This window comes from Mauremys mutica, chromosome 12 (genome assembly GCF_020497125.1).
Source record: "Mauremys mutica isolate MM-2020 ecotype Southern chromosome 12, ASM2049712v1, whole genome shotgun sequence".
Classification (NCBI taxonomy): Eukaryota; Metazoa; Chordata; order Testudines; family Geoemydidae; genus Mauremys; species Mauremys mutica.
Window position 1 is genome coordinate 67,687,866 of NC_059083.1, and position 19,590 is coordinate 67,707,455.

At 47.4% G+C, this 19,590-nt stretch overlaps 1 protein-coding gene across 8 annotated transcripts in view; it reads left to right on the forward strand.

Annotated features, from left to right (window-relative positions):
* Positions 1-19,590, forward strand: part of FBF1 (Fas binding factor 1) — a 33,899-nt gene continuing 14,309 nt past the window's right edge. For 2 of the 8 annotated variants that reach the window (XM_044982388.1, XM_044982392.1), the window contains exons 1-16: positions 696-840; positions 2,727-2,846; positions 3,284-3,311; positions 4,180-4,221; positions 4,591-4,681; positions 5,237-5,297; positions 6,285-6,335; positions 7,349-7,493; positions 8,706-8,789; positions 10,787-10,900; positions 11,681-11,834; positions 12,925-13,058; positions 14,549-14,651; positions 14,930-15,373; positions 16,684-16,761; positions 18,334-18,428. In XM_044982388.1, the coding sequence (XP_044838323.1) occupies positions 2,844-2,846; positions 3,284-3,311; positions 4,180-4,221; positions 4,591-4,681; positions 5,237-5,297; positions 6,285-6,335; positions 7,349-7,493; positions 8,706-8,789; positions 10,787-10,900; positions 11,681-11,834; positions 12,925-13,058; positions 14,549-14,651; positions 14,930-15,373; positions 16,684-16,761; positions 18,334-18,428 (1,627 nt within the window). In that variant the 5' untranslated portion in view covers positions 696-840; positions 2,727-2,843. Of the gene's footprint in view, positions 140-695; positions 841-2,208; positions 2,233-2,726; positions 2,847-3,283; positions 3,312-4,179; positions 4,222-4,590; positions 4,682-5,236; positions 5,298-6,284; positions 6,336-7,348; positions 7,494-8,705; positions 8,790-10,786; positions 10,901-11,680; positions 11,835-12,924; positions 13,059-14,548; positions 14,652-14,929; positions 15,374-16,683; positions 16,762-18,333; positions 18,429-19,590 lie in introns of those variants that run through there. The other 6 variants (XM_044982389.1, XM_044982391.1, XM_044982394.1 and 3 more) reach the window with 6 other exon arrangements.

The window sequence follows — 19,590 nt, forward strand, 5'->3', positions numbered from 1 at the left end:
TAGAATGTTGGCAACCCCCAACCCTAGCTACTAGCCCTAGGAATGGAGGCAATTCCCAGCCTGAGCACGTTTGAACCTTCCAGCCCTAGGGACTCAGAGAATCTACTACTACAGTGAATTCTTTCCTAGGCGCTGGCGGGTGAGTCTTGCCCACATGCTCAGGGTTTAACTGATCACCATATCTGGGGCCGGGAAGGAATTTTCCTCCAGGGCAGATTGGCAGAGACCCTGGAGGTTTTTTGCCTTCCTCTGCAGCATGGGGCACGGGTCACTTGCTGGAGGATTCTCTGCAGCTTGAGGTCTTCAAACCACGATTTGAGGACTTCAGTAACTCAAACATAGGTTAGGGGTTTGTTAAAGCAGTGGATGGGTGAGATTGTGCGGCCTGCATTGTGCAGGAGGTCAGACTAGATGAGCATAATGGTCCCTTCTGACCTTAAAGTCTATGAGACTCCCAATGCTCAGCGCTGGCCCTAGGCACCGGGAGACTCTGCAGTTAGGTGCTTCTCTCTTCCAGGCCATGGGTTTAAGTACCTGAGAGGCCCGTCCCATGCACGGCTCAGCTAGCACTTATTCGCGCAGAAGGGGCAGCCTGGATGATTTCAGAGGCTGTTCAGCAGCTCAGCGGGACTGGGGCGGGGAGAATCTCAACAGCCCTGGCAGCTTCTCCACTCCCTCCCTCTCCCGTTGAGAGCCACCGAGGGAATGCTGGGAGATGTAGTTCCTTTCCTGCTCCAGAGCCGGCTCTGCGAGCAAGGAACTGGCCAAGGAACTACAACTCCCGGGGTTCCTGGGGACCGCGGCTCCTGGAGTCCCGGGCAGGGTGCCTGCGGCCCGAGGGTGAGAGCCGGAGCGTTGTGGCCTGTCTCGGGGGGGAGGGGGCTACACTGTATCCAGGGTTCTGATACATTGTATCATACCCGGGGAGGGGGTGGCGGTCTGCCCGCCCCGGGAGTGGGGGAGGGGTGTTCTCTGGCGCTGGAGGCTGGGCGCTATGGTAACCAGGGGGCTCCCCGCCGCGCTTCGGGCGTTATCCGGGGCGGCCCGGTGCCGGGCCATGGAGCCTGAGCCGCGGGGGTGCAGTGAAGCGGGGGAGAGCCCCCCTGCTAGTGGGTTGGTGTCTGAACCCCTGGAAACCCTCCAGCCCTTCCTGCTGCTGGAAGGGGCTTTTCCCTCTGTTCCCCTCCTCCCACCTGCTGCTCTTCCCTCTCCACCCCTCCTCGGTGCCTCTTCCTCTGCTGCTGCTGCTCAGAGCTTTCCCCAGCAGCAGCAGGCTGAGTGACACCCATGCCAGTGGCCTCAGTTTCATTGCTGCCCTGGATAGGGTGACCAGACAGCAAGTGTGAAAAATCAGGACAGAGGGTGGGGGGTAATAGGAGCCTATATAAGAAAAAGCTCCAAATAGCGGAACTGCCCCTATAAAGTCGGGACATCTGGTCACCCTAGCCCAGGGGGTTCTGAAAAGCCCTGGTGGAAATGGAGGCGACTGGAACATGGACGGCCCGGAGCAGTAGCCGGGGCAATGGACCTGTCTGTCTGCAGACTCAGGAAGAGATCACTGATCCGGGGGCTAGAAACCCTCCTGAAAGTTTGCACAAGCTGCTAAACCAGATTCCTCCATTCACCAGAGAAAGTTGCTGCTTGCCACTGGCAAGTGGACAGTGGGTTTTAACTCCTGTGGGAGGCACTTGCCTCCAGTCGAGATGGCAGCAATAATGACTCGAATGAAGTGTGATCCAAATGTTGTCTGCAGGGCCTGTGTTTACTAAAGAGGACATAGGTCACAGACAAGACCAAGGCCCAGCATTCAGGATGCCACCCTGAGCCAAGCTGTATGTGGCCATGTCAGGTCCCAGCATGCAGTGCTCCATCCTGATCCAAGCGGTAGATGCATGTCGTGCTTGGGAACTTGAAGCCAACACCCCTGCTTCCGGGTTACGTGAATCAAGATGGAGCTGAGCAGGGCCTGCTCTATTCTGTGCGTTAAAGGGCTGCTTGGCTCCAGGAGCATCACATGCTGGGACCTGCCGTCTTTTCAGTCCACATCTGTGAATTACTAGACTGATCAGGTCAAGAAGCAGCATTGCATGCTGGGATCTGGAGTTTCTGTGGGCTCTACCTCTTTAAATCAAATCAAAGATGATTATAATCTGCTCCATTTTATACAAATTGAATGTGACCTTCCCGATCCTGGCAAGGTGCCCATGGGATTCACAGCTGAGTGAAGTTTGGGTATGTCTACCTTATAGGCAATCAAAAAAATGCTTAATTTAACGTGAGAGGAAGGATACTCTGGGGTTTTGGGCACAGCAGATAATGTGGATTATATTCCCACCCCTGCCCCTGCCCCTGCCCCTGGCTTGCCGTTTGACTTGATTTACTTAGCACCCAGATATTAGTTTGGTGAGTATTTGACAAGCAATCCAGAAAGATAAGCAGACAGGCAAATCACTGACACACTCTCTGTGCCTAAATGTACATGTATGAAACAGGAATAATCACTTTTACTCACCACACAGGTGTATTTCAAGGTTTAATTAACTTGTTAATGGCTTTGAAGCATTTTATGGTTTTCCTAAGGAAATCACTTTATTCTAATGAGTGAGTTTGAGAAAGCAGAGAGGTCAAAAAGTTGACCTGTCTCAATTGCAAAAGGAATTCCATTTCACAAAGCTCCTGTTGAACATGAAGGTGAATCAGGACGTTTTAACTCTCTCTTTCCCTAGGTGAGGCTCAAGTATATATGAGCGCTGTACTAAAGGATTCTACAGCATGTGAAGGTGAAGACGGAAGGGCTGTATAAACTGAATCACCGGCGAGGGAGAACTGTTGGAAGCCATGAGATGGTAAGGATAAAGTAAACACTATTGGATAGCAGTCTCATGTCCTCTAGAACAGAATCACTTTGATTTCCGTGACATGCACTGGCTCAGGTGTGCTGGCAGGTTTTGATGGCAAATCCTGTCTGCTCAGAAGGAACTATGCTGGTTGCAGTCTCCTATAGTAATTTTTGTTCATTACCTGGTGCAGACTCCATTGAGGAGGATTTCTAGTGTTATTTGGGGTTGTGTGGAGGAGTCTGACTTCCTAGATGGATGACCCAGAGTTCGCTGTGGTGATTGTGACATTTCAGATGTGGGATGAATCTGGCCCTTGAACTATCTGAACTGCAGTTCTGTGAGGCAGAGAATTAACATCTTGCATGAAAAGTCCAAGTTAGACAACAAGTCTTGCTTTCAGTGCTTTTATTCCTGTAACAAGGGAACTTTTCTTTTTCTGTTAGGCTGCAAAACCCAAGAAAGGTTTAAAAGGTATGTACACTTGTGTGTTTCTCACTACGATACCCTTTGGGCTGTTTGAGAAGAGGTGGGGTAAAGGTACACCAATGCTGAGGGGTCACTGACACACCCACAGGTACAAGGGGGAATCCTGGCTACTGGCCTCAGGTTCCTTGTCTCCAAGATATGAACATGCAAAGTGTTCGTATTGCTTGTGCTAAGGCATTGCTGAATCAGCAGTGAAATTCAGCTTCCTCTTAAATCAGGCAACCTTGCACATAGGGGCATGTTTCCCCTCCCATGAGGAATTATGCAGATCCAGTGGAGACTATACCTTTATCAACCTCAACTTGCTCTTTTCCCCCATCAGTCTCAATTCCCTGTTGATGTGACAGAGGCTGGCCCCCCCCCCCCCCCCCGTTGTATGCTGATACAGTACAGAACAGCTTCTGGCTTTCTAAGCCTTTGTGGGTCCTTCACATATTTTAGAACGAGAGCCTCATTAGATTACTTTAATCTCTGCATGTGCCCAGTGGCTGAGTGGGGGGGGGGGCATCTCGCAAATCCAATAAATAAAGAAATCCCCTACTTTGGGCCAGGTGAGGGCAAACTTCTCTGTTGAGAGCCCCATCTGGGCCACACTTTCTTAGGTTCACAAGATATCGGCTGCAAACTTGGCCCCATTGAAGTCAGTGGAAGTTTTGCCATCGACTTCAGTCGGGCCAGGATTTCATCCATCATCTTTAGGCTGACCAGGAGGACCCCCAAACCTTATGCTGATGATGCATATGTGCTTGAGATTGGAGGCTCTCGATTAGACCAAATGCTGTCTGCATGTCTGCTTTTATCCACGGGTTGCCCAGCTCCCCTGATGGGATGGCCTTGCTCTGTTTCATTCTAGGTTCCATCCAGGACATGCTCAGTGACCTCCTGGGAGATGATGGTAAATGCTCTTTCACTGACATTGAAAAGGTGTTTTCCCCACTCTGCCATGTGGATGTAGAGCTGGTGAGACGTGCTGGCTTGGCAGCCTTGGAGAATGAAGCCTTCTCTTTATTCATAGAGCAGCTACAGCACTGGCTGTGGAAGCACAAACTTCCCCTGCCACGGTGCATCAACCCTGTCCTCTAGGGACCCCCTCTGGGTAAAAGGGATGTTTAATTTCCATGCAGTCCATTCAGTCCTTGGCTCCTCAGCTGACATGGACATCCGTGCGGGGGGGGGGTTAGTAGTGAAGGTGGTACTTGAATATATGCAGCTTTTGGAGCAATGGTCTGGAGCAAGTTCCATATTCTCCATGATTTATTTCTAGATGAAACCCCCATTCAATCCAACAAGCCTTCCCAGCACTCTGGGGGCAGTGGAAGGAGACCCAGGGACATCGTCTCCAAAGCCAGCAAAAAGTGAGTACGTCTGAATCACACTATTAAATAAGAGATCGAAGAGGGAGACTTGGCTGCTTGCTGGTGTCCCTGCACCCACGAGCTCCTCAGCCATGTCCTATGTTTCACTTCTTGCCTCTAGTCATTTATTTTGGGACTTTACAGTTATTGCTTTAGGGGCAGATTTTTCAAAGGCACAACTAGGAGTTTGGTGCCCAGATCCCACTGGCTCTCAAATCTCCATCCCTCTGATGGGTGTATTCTTCCCTCACCTGCACCAGCCTACTGAAATAATAGGAACCCATTTAATAAGGTGATGCAGGTGATGCTGAGGGCAGCGTTTACTCTGTCTGAAGAAATAGCATCCTAGCACTAGCATAACTCCACCTACACTCCTCTTGTAAGGGTCAGAATAACTCCCGCCCTGCAGGGATGTCTCCCAGTCTTCTCTCCCTGTGAGTGTCCCAACTTCAGACTGCAGATGGCTTTGGTAGTAACCTCCCGCCTGGCCGCCTTTCTTGGGATTGTGTGCCGCAAGTAGCAGGGCAGTTTCTAATCCTCCTGTGTCTGTTGCAGCTCCGTTTTGGAGGATGGTGTCTTCAGCAAGATGGCTGCAGAGGAAGGTGCAGGAGCAGAGGTGAACAAAGGCCTGGCAGGGGTTGGGAAGGAGGAGAGAGGGTGTGTGAGTGAGGGGAGTTCCTAATCAACACACAGAACCAAATTCTGCCCTGCCAAAATGTCACTGAAGCCAGCTGAGTTCCCATAGGGATTCATTTAATTCTAGGAGTCCCACTGACTGCAGATCTTATTTGGACGTCCCTTTAGTTGTTGTAAAATGGGGATGGATGGAGGGAGAATGAGAAGCAAACATCCTAGTTGGTGCTGAGCTCTGGTGGATGACTTACTTTGTCTGACGAGCATTAATTGTATTCCAATGTATCACAAAGCACTGTTTGGTGATAAGAAAACCTGGATTTTTGCTTTGCTTCCTGGTGTGGTGTCACTTCCACCAATCAGTCAGATTTCAGCAAGGAAACAAAAGTTCCTTGGCTCAAGGATTTCCCAAACACCCATGTTCTCCTAAGGAACTGAAAAATTCCCAAGCCTCAGGAGACGCATAATGAAAGGCTCTCAAAGCACTTTACAAACAGGACTGAAATAGGCCTTACAGTGCTTCTGGGAGTTGGGCGTGTATTATTACCCCTGTATTACACATGAGGAAAGCTGAGGTGCAGAGAGCTGAAGTGGATTTCCCAGGATCACAGTGAATGAGTGGTAGAGTCAGGAACAGAACGCAGAAGTCATGACTCCCAGGCTCCTTGTGTAACTTCTGTAGACACGCTACCTCCACTGTAACCTGGTCAGTCTGAGTCCCTGGTGCTGTATTTTAAACGCAGACAGGACAGCCTGTCTGATTTACTTACTGGCTCATTTCCACTTTGGACTAGATATAGAATAGATGGCATTTAACAACGAATGCAGAGTGTGCCAAGGCAAGTGAAAATACGTAAGCAAAATAAAAACATGCCTTTTATGTGGATTGGGCTTTCTTGAGCCTCCCCTGGTGCTACATGCTTCCGACGGCGTGTTAGTGTGATCTCATCTCTCCTGACTTTGCATGCAGGGATCCGACCTCTCAGATGTAGACCCACAAGCTTTGCTGGAGACCCTGAAGGTAAGTGAATAAAACATCACTAGTCTTAAAACTGCACTGACCGTGGCTGTGACATGCTAGAACTAACCTCTGACTTCTCCCTCTTGGGGTATGCCTCCACTGCAGTCAGAGGGGTGACTGCAGCACATGTAGACATACCCAGGCTAGCTTTGATCTAGCTAGCTCAAATAATGATAGCAGTGAAGCCACGGCAAGGCAGGCTAATGGCTCGAGTACATACACAGGAACCCAGGCAGGCTTGTACAGTCCCTGTTGCCACCTGTGCCCTCACTTCACTGCTGTTGTTACTTGATCTAGCTAGGTCAAAGCTAGCTTGGGTGTATCTGTCTATGCTGCAGTCACACCTCTGATTGCTGTATAGACACGCCCTTGGTCTGCCACCCTGTGTCTGTGTTTAATTGTAACCTCTTCCTCCAAGAGCTTTTCTTCATCGAGACCCATGTTGTGTCCTTGGTTTCTGGGACCTCTTTAGATCAGCGCTTTGAGACCTGGCAATGAGCGTTATGTGTATGCAGAAGACTCGCAGCATTAGGCCTCGGTTTATTTTTCCTCCTTAAATATTTCCCAGCCACATCCAGTTAAAAACCTCCTCACTGGTGAGCATTGAAAAATAGGGAGGCTAGTACATTTGTTGGCGTTGACACGTGCTTTTTGTGGCACAGTCTTTGCCGCGCCCTGTGGCCACCCAAGGTGAAGAATGCAGGCTGGGCAGATCTTCTCTGGGGAGTGATTTGGACTAGAGCTGGACTGAGAACCAGGTATGGGATGAAGGTCCACTGGCCACCCTGTGGATAAATCCTTCCAGAGCGGACAGCAGGCCCTGAGAACACCGTCCCTGGCCAGCAGATCAGAAAGGTGGCACATGCTGCAGCCTAGTTTTAGTTTAAATGTCCATATTCATGTGTTCAAGAATATCATGTCAAAACAAGGCGGTCTTCACGTGCTCTACTGCCTGAGCACCAGGGCATCAGCTCAGTTCTTCATGCTCCCATATATGTGCTTGTTATCCCCAGGAGATGGATGACATGGAAGCTGATCTCCTAGGCATAAAGAAGTCTAGTTCTGGGGCTGGGAGGACAATGGCAAAGGGTTCCGAGAAACTTGACTCCTCAAGTGATCTGGCAAAAACTTCAGGGAAGCTAACGACTGTTGAGAAAGGTGAGTGCGATGAGCTGCCCCTCTGCTAACGCTTCCTTTATACCTGGCCTGGCCGATTGCGAAAGGGCTTTGAATGAAGCGGTTGCCCTCTGGGGTTTGAATATTTGATTCTAGAATATCCTCTGGGACAGGGACTGTCCCATGACCAAAGCTGGATTTGATCTGTTTTACACCTGAACCGAGACCTAAAAATATGTTCAGCGGCTCGCGTTTGTGAACATTAAAAACAAGGAGTTTTGTGTGCCTTCGTACAGCGCCTAGCACAATGAAGTCCTGGGCCATGTCTGGGGCTGCTCGGCACTACAACGTTATAGTAAAATAGTGACAGTTCCCTACCTAGAACCAGACCTTGCTGCTCACTTACGTGCAGTGATAAATCTAGGGGCGCCCAGACTTTGCCCAGCCAAGGGCCACACAGGCTACTTGTCCAGAGTCTGTGGGTTGCACCTTAGTGAAGCAGACTCTAGCTGTCATCCTCTTCAGACACAGGTGCCACCCCAGGAATCTACAGGTCCCAGTATGCAGTGATCTCTGCCTGCATCCAATCAGACAGGCTGCCCAGGCGGGGACGGCACATGGCTCATCGAGACCTGTAGACTGTGTGGCACTGTACACCTGCGTTAAAGATGTGTGTGGCTCTGGATCACATTGTAGCACTATAGGTGGCATACGACCTGCCGGCATGCATTAGCTGTGCCTGGGAACACTTATAATAAAGCTCCATGGAGACTGATAGGGTGGGGCTGCTCCCAAACAGATCGTGTTCAAAGGGTCCTTTTTGAGCAGTATGGCTGCAGCCTACTGTAGAGACAGCTGGAGGCACAGATTATAGTGAGAGACGGACTGGAGCTGCTGCATTCAGCCTCACAGCAGAGCGTTACCCAAGTTGGTGGCCAGGTTTTTGGCCTCACTGGTTACAAAGGATCCGTCTACAAACTAAGGATCAGAACACCACAAGAGAGGAGATGTTTGCATGAAGAGCCCTCGCCAAAGATATTCCACCCCTTGAATCCCTCGGGGAAATTGTCTTGTTGTGTGCATGCTCAGGTTACTGCAGAGAGTAAAATAGGCTCCTAGCTGGAAAGGTTAAACCTGTATTTACTCTGAATAGATTATTTCCATACGTGGGGGGTGGGTGGGGGAAGAGAGCATGGACAGTGAAGAGGTTCTGCCTGTCTGTCTGCAAACCCCCCTATCTGATGGTTTTTGTAGGAGAGTCTGCCACTGGAATTGAAAAGAAACCTCTCTCCACTCCCACCATCCCCCAGCGGCAGTACAAGAAGTTTTCCTTTGAAGGTAGGATTTGGGCGGGTACAGTTGTGCGCTCTCAGCTCTCACGGCTTGACTCTCGCCTTTAATTCACTGGGAAACTAATAGCTCTTCATCTCCTTTAAGGATAAGTTTGCTGCAAGAGTCAAGGGGTAACAGGGCACAGACAGAGTCTTTCTCCTCTAGCTCACCAGTTTAACCCTCCTCCAGCTCAAAGTGCGATGAGGGTGACCTGTGGGAAATGAGTTGCTGATCTCCTACTGCGGTTCCTAATGTGTCCATAGCACAAAAATCAACACTAGGATTGGTAGAGAGGCCAAGGACTACATGGGCCATGAACACCGAGTACCTTCTCATGCCCAACAGTGCCCTCTACAGGTCGGGGTTGAGACAAACTTGGCTCATGGGGCAATGTGAGAATCTCATACATCGGGGTAGGCAACCTATGGCACGTGTGCCGAAGGCGGCACGCAAGCTGATTTTCAGCGGCACTCACGCTGCCTGAGTCCTGAACACCAGTCCAGGGGGCTCTGCATTTTAATTTAATTTTAAATGAAGTTTCTTAAACATTTAAAAAATCTTATTTACTTTACATACAACAATAGTTTAGTTGTATATGATAGACTTATAGAAAGAGACCTTCTAAAAACGTTAAAATGTATTACTGGCACGTGAAACCTTAAATCAGAGTGAATAAATGAAGACTTGGCACAGCACTGCTGAAAGGTTGCTGACCCCTGCCATACATGTTCTCTAGGCACCACTCTCCAGCACTAAATTCACGTAAATCTCGCTGCCAAATGTATATGTGGGGAACATAAGGTAGAAAGAACTCTACAGCAGCTTGTCATGGTAACGCGAAAAAACATGCCACAGAGATAAAGGAATGTGGGGGTGTGAATTTGGCTTCAGTTCATTACTCTGCCTTGCATCTTCTCTCTCCCATTTCTCTTTACTCAACAGACGACGAGGATGAGTCTAAAAAGCAACCACGTAAGAGAATAGGGAACCTGGCTTAAAAAATATCCTATAGTGGGGTGTATGGGTGGGCTCTGGTCTTTGGATGGGATTCCTGGGAGTACCGTATTTAGGGTTTTATTGTCACATGTCTTTTTAAATTATGATCTGTGTAACACAGGGAGATCTTTGTATAGAACGTTTTATAGAAGTATGGTGCTTGACAAGCATTAATAATTTAAATGCCCCCCACCCCTGTGAGCTAGGTAGGTATTATACCAGCTTTATAGATGGTGAAACTGAGGCATAGCACCTGGAAATAGAATCCGTGTCTCCTTATTTTTCCAGTCCTATGCTTTAACCAGGAGGCTATGCTCCCTGTTCTAGGGCCTACTGAAATCAGTGGAAAGAATCCCAGTGACTTCACTGGGCTTTGGATCAGGCTGTCTATGGGGCTGAGATAATGTGAGAACTGGCCTCGTGGCATTTCCATCCCTGGACAGGGCAAGTGCAAACAGAGGGCCCAATCTCAAGTGATTTCAGCCCCATAAATGATCCCTTAAGGGAAGACAATAGGGTAGAAAATCATGAACATACACAGAACTCTTGAGATACTGGAGGTCACCCAAATCCAGAGAGATTCAGATATAACGGGATCCTTGCAGAATCTGAATTCACAGCTGTGTTTTATCACCAGTGGAAGCTGCCATCCAAGAAATAGGCATTTTGAGACTGTCCAAATTCACGACATTGACATTGAGGTCATAGGAGAAATCCAAGACTTTATGGCAAAAATAGGCTAAACTGTCTTTCCCAATGACAATATAGCTCAACCTGCAACTCCAGGTACCCTTAGGAGGAGTTCGCTCCCAAGCACTAATACAAACATAAGAACCCATTGGATTTTACCAGTGACTCCAACAGGAGCAAGATCTGGCTCATGCAGAATCCCCAGTTATAGATGGTGGTCTCGATATTTAGCTCTTTGCAGATAGTCCAGCTCCAAGAAGACAGTTTCCAAATGCCAATTGTTTTTTCCCCTTTTATTCCCATGGGCTGATTGCCAGATTTAGACGATCCTTTGGCAGGGCTTTTATCGGATGAGGAGGAAGATGCTGCTAAGAAGTTACCTCCAACAGGCACCAAAAGTAGCCCTGAAAGACATACTGGACCAGCCAAAGGTATGGAGTCAGGCTAGAATTATACTCTCTCCGCAGAACTAGTTTGGGCTTCTCTGTAATTTGCTTCAGTAGGATGAACACCCTGCTTTTCCCACCTTTTAAATCACTGACCTGTCAATTTTATGGGGACTCCCTGGGTATCAGACATTCTCACTATCAACAAGCAGCACAGTAGATTCATGAACTGACCTTTCACCTCTGTGGACTTGGGTTCAAATCCTAGCTTTAGTCTCACCCTTACTGGATTTTTAATCAAGGCATATTTGGTATCTCTGGGGTGGCCCAGGATTGAGATAGTGAGGGCACCGCAGGTCAAGCTGGGGTTCTGGTGGTAAGGCAGCTGGGAAAGAGGGGAACATCCAGGACTAGTATAGCGGGAGGTGCTGGGAGCGTGGAAACAAAGTCTGGAATAGCCGAGGCTGCCATAGGTCTGAGATGCGTTGGTAGGGCTGGGGGCAGACTGGGGTAGCAGGAATCCTACAAAGCAGGATTGAGAGCCTGTAACATCCTCAGCGCTGGCAAGTGCTAAATAACGTCTCTGTGCTAATGGTCACCAAATTCGTCCAAAGATGCATTTTACAAAAGAGCAAGAGAATGTGCAGCAAAGCAGCGCACTAATGCTTTGTTGCTTCCCAGTGATTTGTTCTTTGGCTGCAAAAGAACCATTTACAGGCGATGGCGTCAAAGATCCCAACAATGGGACGAGCGTCATGTGTGATTTCAACTAGTGCTGTAGACCCAGGGGCCTCTGCTAAGAAAGATCTTCCTTCCGTTTAACAGGGATCTCTCTCTCCTCAGCTCCTGGCCGTGCTGTTGCTCCCATGCGGAGGAGGGAGGAGCTGACATTTGAAGATGATGGGGATGACCTGATGGACGCGCTGGGGTTTGGCGAGAGTCCGAGGGGAGAGCTGAAGCAGGAGAGGAAAGGAGAAGAGTAAGGAGTTGCTAGGAAATCAAGTACAGAGTGACTCATGAGCTAGTCACGCTGGGGTTCAGGCATTAAGTGCCTGGGATTGAAAAAGAGCAGAAGAATATTACAAGTACTTTGTTACCCCAGAGCTACGTGGCCATGAATCACCTGAGCTGAATCACTGCTATGACTATTCTGTGTCGCTGGAGTGGTCTCGAAGGCCAGGTCTGCACTTAAATTAGATCAACCTAGCAACGTCCCTCAGGGCTATGAAAAATTTTGTCCCCTGAGCACCGTAGTTAGGTTGACCCAGCCCCTACTGTAGGCACAGCTAGCTCAGCAAGAGACCTAGCTACTGCCTCTCCGAGAGCTGGATTAGCTACACTGACAGAAAACCCCTTCCCTCAGCGTAGGAAGCGTCTGCGCTACAGCAGCTTTGTTGCAGCACTACAGCTGTGCTGTTGTAGCGCTTGTGCAGACAGGACCGAAGCCATGGACACAGGGGGAAGGGAGAAGGAGGGGCACGGTACCGAAGTTCTGATCACATATCCAGTTCTACTGTGGGATTATCTACTAAAATGAGCAGTGATGAAATAGTTAACTTTGTTCCCATGTAAACTGTTGTGATTGTTAATTATTTATATTGCAGTCGCATCTAGGAACCTCACTTATGGTGGCCCAGGACCCCATTGTGTCAGGTGCTGTACAAACACAGCACAATAGGACAGCCTCTGCCCCAAAGAACTTCCAGTCTAAGTAACACCCTGTTGAGATGAACAGGAGCAAATCTCACCCTTCAGAGCTTTATTGTTTCAGGCTAGCTGGCTGCAGACTCATTCCGGCCGTCCTGCAATGGGTCAGCTTTGGAAATATTTCCTTGCAACTATAAGGGCTAGAAATTTAATTTCATAGATATCTAGGTATTTAAAAAAAAAAAAAAAAAAAAAAGAACCAGAAGCAGCTCAGACTGAGAGAGACATGCTGGAAGGTCATGCCAGCCAGTCCCACGTCAGCTCCTCAGCGCAGCCTCGTTTGCCCGCATAGGGAGACAGACGGTGCTTCAATGATTTCTGCCCCCACCTAGACACTTGTAACTCTTTTTGCTCTCTGGCAGAGAAGAGCTCCGCCCTGCCCGCTCCAAGCTGGAGGAGTTGTTGGGCAATGGGACTGCAGCCAAACTCCTGGAGAGACCGATCACGGGAGAACGCAAGGAGTTCAAACTGGATACAAAATACCAACAGCAACCTGGTGAGTAAGGCCAGAAACCTGCTGGTTTAGCAACACTGTGAAGGGTGGCAATTTTTTGCGACGTTGCTATACTGGTAATAGCCCTAGTGTAGTCACAGTTATAGCAGCATAAAAGTGCTTTTGCTGGCATAGCGTATTTTGCTCGGGGAACCAGTATAAACTATACCAGCAAAAGCACTTTCGTGACTGTAGATCTGCATTCACACTGGGAGGGTGTGACCTACCCAGGGTATAATCTAGACTAATGAATAGCTGTGTCACCCCTGCTCTCTTACCTGGCGTGCCTTTCACATTGCTTTGCTGCTGTCGCCTCCAGGCTGGAGTGCTCCCAAACAGCCGCCGGCATGTAAGTTACTCCCAGCTGCGTCTATCTGTGAGCTGCAGCCAAACAGCCACATCTGGGCTCATACTTGGGCTCATACCAGCCTTGGGTATAGTACAGGGTGACCCCAACTCACTCCCAGTCTTTGATTTTTCCCTAGAAATGTATGTCCCATGCTGCCCAACCCGCTCCTGGACAATACATGTGTATTTAGTCCTTTAACGCTTTAAGATGATAATATGCCAGCTTATTATTTCAAATAGCTTTTCAGACACTTCTATTTAAACACACTGGATTAGATAAAACGGTAAAACAAATGTATTAACTACAAAGAGAGAGATTTTCAGTGAATAAAGTAACGAGGCATAGAAGCCAGAAATAGTTACATGAAAAGTAAAGATAAAACGCAACTAGTGCCTAACCGAACAACCTGTGTTAAATTCAAAGCAAAGTTTTTCTCGCCACATGCGCTCAATAGTCTTACTGGCCAAACTTCGTAGGCCAGGACCCCTTCTTCCGTTTAATGGCTGCATACTTTGTCCCTTCTTGTGCGGTGAATCGATGAGCAGAGAGGAGAGGGTACCTCGGGCGCTTATTCCTCCTTTTTATAGTGTCAATCCCCCTCTTGGAAAACATTTCCTGCTGAGATTCAGGAGACAGAGTATCTATATGTAAGGATATTTCCTGCTGGTTTTCCCCACCTGTTTGAAACTCCCTTTGTCTCTCTTCCTGCTTGATGACTCTGTTGATTGCTTAAATGCAAATTAAGCAGAACACGCATTCCTTTGTTTGAGACAGAGCTGTTTGCTAACCTCAGTTGGAACATGTGTTGTTAACAGCTTACAGGGAAATCTGATAACTTCACATACAATGTTGCCATGCATATTTTATCAAGACAGCATTGACCAGCAAATTATGAGCCTTCAAATGATACCTTACAGGACATCCCTTGTACCGAGATAGTTGCAGTAGGGTGTGGGCATGGGGTATGTTCTGTACTGGTTTGCCAGCATAACAATACCAGTATAGCTAGAACAGCCAACTTTTCTAGTGTCGGCAGGGCCTAAGCGAATTACAGTGAAACTCCCAAACGAGAGCATAGGAGGGGGTGGTGATGCAGCCTGCTTGCCTCCTGGGGACCGACTTTAGTCTCCACGTCTTTAAACAGATAAGGAAACTCTTTGGGGCGATGAGGATTTCACCTTCGGGGCCTACCAGCCCACCCTGGCCTCCACACCCGAGGGCCGGCAGTCAAGACGACAGTCTGTCAGGTATGTGTTTGTATATGATGCCCACCTGTGTCTTTTGCCACACTAATCACCGGGCCGTGCTGCCTCCCAGCAGGGAGCTGCCGAAGTCCTAACGCTCTCAGCTTTAAAAAAAACAGGAGTACTTGTGGCACCTTAAAGACTAACAAATTTATTTTAGCATGAGCTTTCGTGAGCTAAAGCTCACTTCTACGGATGCATAGAATGGAACACACAGACAGGAGATATTTATACATACAAAGCTCTCAGCTTTGTGTGTCTGTGTCTCGCTCCCGTTGCAGGTTTTCAGCCGAGAATATCCATGAACTGAACATGGACCAAAGGTCCAAACCAACCACTCCAGCCACCACGAGCCCCATGCGAGGCAGTAAGACCGGCGCTGACTGGCTGGGCTTGAAAGACGAGGACTTTATCGATTTGGACCCTCCATCTCCGGCCAAGGATGCCGCCAAAGGTAGTCCTGCGGCAGCCCCTTTGAACATGCCATCCAGCTCCTCCGCCACCAAGCAGCCCAGCCCAGCCAGCCAGCTCCTTCCTGGGACAAAGTCAGCAGCAGAGGAAGCAGCAGCGAAACCCAGACCACAGGAGGAGGAGGAGGATAGCTGGCTGAACGACGCCTTGTCTCGAAAGAAATCCCAGTTGCAGGGGAAGGTCAAGGAGAAAAGGGCTGGGCCCTCGGGCTCCCTGAGACAGGATGACGAGGTGGACACGGTTACTGTTACCAGGTAAAGACGTGCCAGTGGGCTGCTTTTCAGAGGTGTAGAGCTCCTGCAGCTCCTACTGGCTTCACTTGGGGTCGCGAGGGTTCAGCACCTCTGAAAGTCAGGCCAGGTTTAAGGGCCTAACTTTAGGCACCCAAATGTGACTATTTTTGCCAACAGAAATAGAAGTGGGATAAGAGATTAGGACTTCCTAGTTTCCAGGTCAATGCGGAGTCCAGACCATGCTGCCTTTCATTGCAGCTGCGAGGGACATTACGCAGGCTGCCATTGTAACTGTGTAAAGGCTACAGTGATTTACTCCGGGAAGCCTGGGTCAATGATCCAGAAGCCACCAAAAATTCAAACCAATTCTGTTTTCTCTTCTGCCTTTTTCTGATTCAATAACTCTTGCCCTTAACTTGTAAGTTACAAGCAATGTTCCTCCACCCTTTTTCAGTTATATGAGTGTAGTTGCTATGGTAATATAAATAATAAGATTAACGAGCATGAAAAATATAACAAAACTAAGGAAATTCCCAGGCAAAAATCTTCATGAACATAGAGTTACAGCTGAGAACAAATTGGCTATGGCTTTTGTTGCCCAAAGCAGGATTGATGGCTATAATTAGGAAGAGCCTGTTAGACAAAAATGAAGTATCTTGGTAGTGTGTAGCCACAGTTTACTGTTGTGTGCATTTGCTCCTTCAGTCTTTGCAATTAAGGACAAGTCTACATTGCGAAATTAAGTTGATTTAATCGACGTTGACACAGAGCCACCGCAGTAATTAAATCGTTTTTGTATGTCCACACTAGCTCCTTCTGTTGGTGGTGCGTGTCTTCACCAGGAGCGCTTGCTCAGTCTGTCAGCGTGGGGCACTGACAGCTGGAGCCCCACTGCCCGGGGCTGACAGACGGAACAGTCTGATGTAAGCAGCACAGTGTCTACACTGACACTGCATCGACCTAACTACATCAACCTAAGCACTACTACTCTCGCGGAGATGGAATTATTAAGTTGGTGTAGTGGGCAACTGACGTCGGCGGAAGCAACATTGTAGTGTAGACGCTTACAAAGTTAGGTCGATGTAGTAAGCTGCCTTACATCGACCGAACTCCGTAGTGTAGATCAGGCTTAAATGTTTCAAACCAAGTGAATGCTGAATACTTCCATAGCTCTGTTAGGACGGGGAGATTGCTTTTGACGGAAGGGAGACCTTCATTGTCTTTGAGGTTGCAAGATAGAGTTGTAGCTGACACTGGAGGATTGCGGCCCCCTCGCTGTCCATTTATATTAATATTCTTTGCTCTTTCATATAAGTGACTCTTGTTTTCAGCCAGCCAGCTCCCTCTGTGAGAGAACCTCAGCGGTCTGCTATCCCAGAAGATAAGTCCACCAGGATGGAAGACTCAGGGTATGACTTCACTATACCTATACCTGCTAATCAGCCTTTTCAACGGGAACTGCTGAAATGAATTAAAATGGTGTCAGACATGAGAGTGGTGCGGGTCGAAATGGGGTAAATAAAAAAACAATTTTAAAAAATTAGGGTTTTTTATATAAATCGGATTTTTAAACTTAAATCAGATGTTTTTGATTTACGTTAAATGCATATTTTTTAAAATAAACCTATTTAAAATTAAATGTGAAACAGATCATTTATGTTAATGCTTAAACTTATAATTTATTAAAATCATTTACATTAAATACAAACAGAATTAAGCAGTACATGTTTGTTGTCAAATTTTAAAGAAAGACCACTGAACTGGTGGAAGTCACTGGCTAAGCGCATGGAACCAGACTTTGTTGAAGTGCTAAACCAGCTTTTGACAGCAGTGTAGCCTCTTCTGCATGTGCAGAGAGAGTATTTTCTTCATTTCAGATTATTCAACTAGTTTAATTCAATGACTAGTTCATTCAAAATTAAGAAACTTTCAACTTTTGGGAGTTGAAAAAACAGAAAACTTGTTTTCCTCTTTCAATCTAGGAATAAAAACTAGGTGTTGAGACAATGAGATCTACTAGTTCTAAAATCTTGCAGGACATGGTGACCAAAAACAGTCAGTTGAATTCACTAAATACAGATAATACTTGCTTTGTTTAATAAATTAGTTAGTTTGAAATGCAAAATATGTTGTGATTTAAAAAAAAAATTCTTATGTATCCAGCACATTTAAGGTCATTTTATTAAATTAAAACCAATTAAAATTCTGGTTTTGCACATTTTTAATTAAATTTAAATTTCCATCCAAACAGAACTTGATACAAATCACAAGTGAAAAATTAATCATCAGCTAATAAATAAGTAATGCATCATTCACCATTTTCTAAGATAATAAAGAAATGTAAAAATTAAGACTCTCTGAATAAATGTAAGTGTAAGCTATATAATTGCTTAACTAAATGTGTACAGATCCTCCTGAGTGGCAAAAAGAAGCACCAAATTTAGAGTCAAGCCTATGCAATTCAATATGTTTGGTTACCAACCAATGAGAATCAACTTTTCTTTAGGAAAATAACGAAGAAGTACAAATGTAAAACATGATTAAAATCAATTATTTAAATCAAAGTTTCCTGCTTGCTCTGATATAAATGGGCGATTTTAAATACTTTCATTTTGATTTAAATCAGTCCACCCTGAATAAGGGTAGGCAGGAAGAGAACTTTGTGGTGGCTTTTGATTGTTGTAAATCTGCGATGTCCATGAACAGTGAGATCGGGTGCAATATGTTTTAAAGAAAAATCACCTTGGATTGACACCTCCAACTTTTGACCTTTGAACACCACCCCTTTGTGACTCCGCATGTAGGAATCCATAGGCCTGGTGCTGTAAAAAACTGCTGATCGATGTTTTGTGAAACTCTCTTCTTACAAAAGCGATGCATGTTAACTGGAAAATACCCCTTTAATCTCTCTTTCCACACACGCCCTGCTGTGGGGCTATAATGGCATTCCTAGTTACTTATCTACTCTATGCATCCCACAGGTATCCCGTTCCATGGCTAACCACTCAGAAACAAGCCTCATCTCTTACATCTGAGTCCAGGAAAGGGGCACCTCCTGGAGACACCAGTAACGCAGGTATGTGTCACATCCCAAATCGGCCCAGCTATTGGGGAGGCAACACACACTGCTGATGCTCCTAGCTGAGTGATCAGGAGCCATAGAGAGACATTGTGTAACCTGGAGGATTCCCAAATTACACTCTCTCCCCCAAGATGGGGAATACAGAGTTGTATCTTTTAAAGTGAAATGATCTCTGCATCATTGCCCTTGAAGGTGAGATGAAAATGGGGAAAAGATGGACCTAGCAAGACTTCCGAATTGTGTATCAAAAAGGTCTCATTACGAAATCCCAAAAGCCCTAACATGTTTGCTGTGCTGTCTGTAGGGACCTTTGAGGCTTGTCCCACAAATGAATGGTAGATGGATGTGTGGCTGATCACACGTTCGTATTCTCTCTCTGTCTCAGCGGGAAGTCTCAGCCCCCTGTCACCCCCACACTCTCTGAGTGTGGACAGAGTCCTCTCCAATTACAGCCCATGGGTGCTAGTTTAGTGTCTGGCATAGCTTCTTTCCATGGCTCCTCTGGTGTTGAGGAAGGGCCAGACCTGTGCAGCCATGCTTTCCTTGACACGCTAGCAGCCTTCCTCAGTCACCTCTGCTCTTCATCCTCCACTTCCACAGTCCGCTCACCTCCTTGGATTACCCCACCTAAACATTCAACCTCATCCCTTCACCGCTTTGCATCCTGGTGTTAGCCCCTTAGAGTATGTCTACACAGCAAAGAAAAACCCACGGCTGTCCTGTGCCAGCCGACTCAGGCTCACAGGGCTTGGGTGCAGGGCTGTGTCACTGCTGTGTAGACATCTGGGCTCTGGCTAGAGTCCAGGCTGTAGGATCCTGCAATGAAACAGCCTCACAGCCTGAGCCAAGTGGGCCAGCCGCGGGTGTCTAGTTGCTGTGAAGACACACCCTCATTGTCCTACCCACCCCGTCACATAGCATGCAGCGCAAGGATGCGGGGAGGTGGGTAACCGTCAGCCATCTGCAGCCACCCCGTTATTCCCATCTCAGTGCCAGCTGTTACAGAGCACTGCCCCCTGTTGGCTCAGATGTGTAACTTTTCTCCATGAAATACACAGTAGAACCTCCGAGTTACAAACTCCTCAGGAATGGAGGTTGTTCGTAACTCTGAAATGTTCGTAACTATGAACAAAACATTATGGTTCTTTCAAAAGTT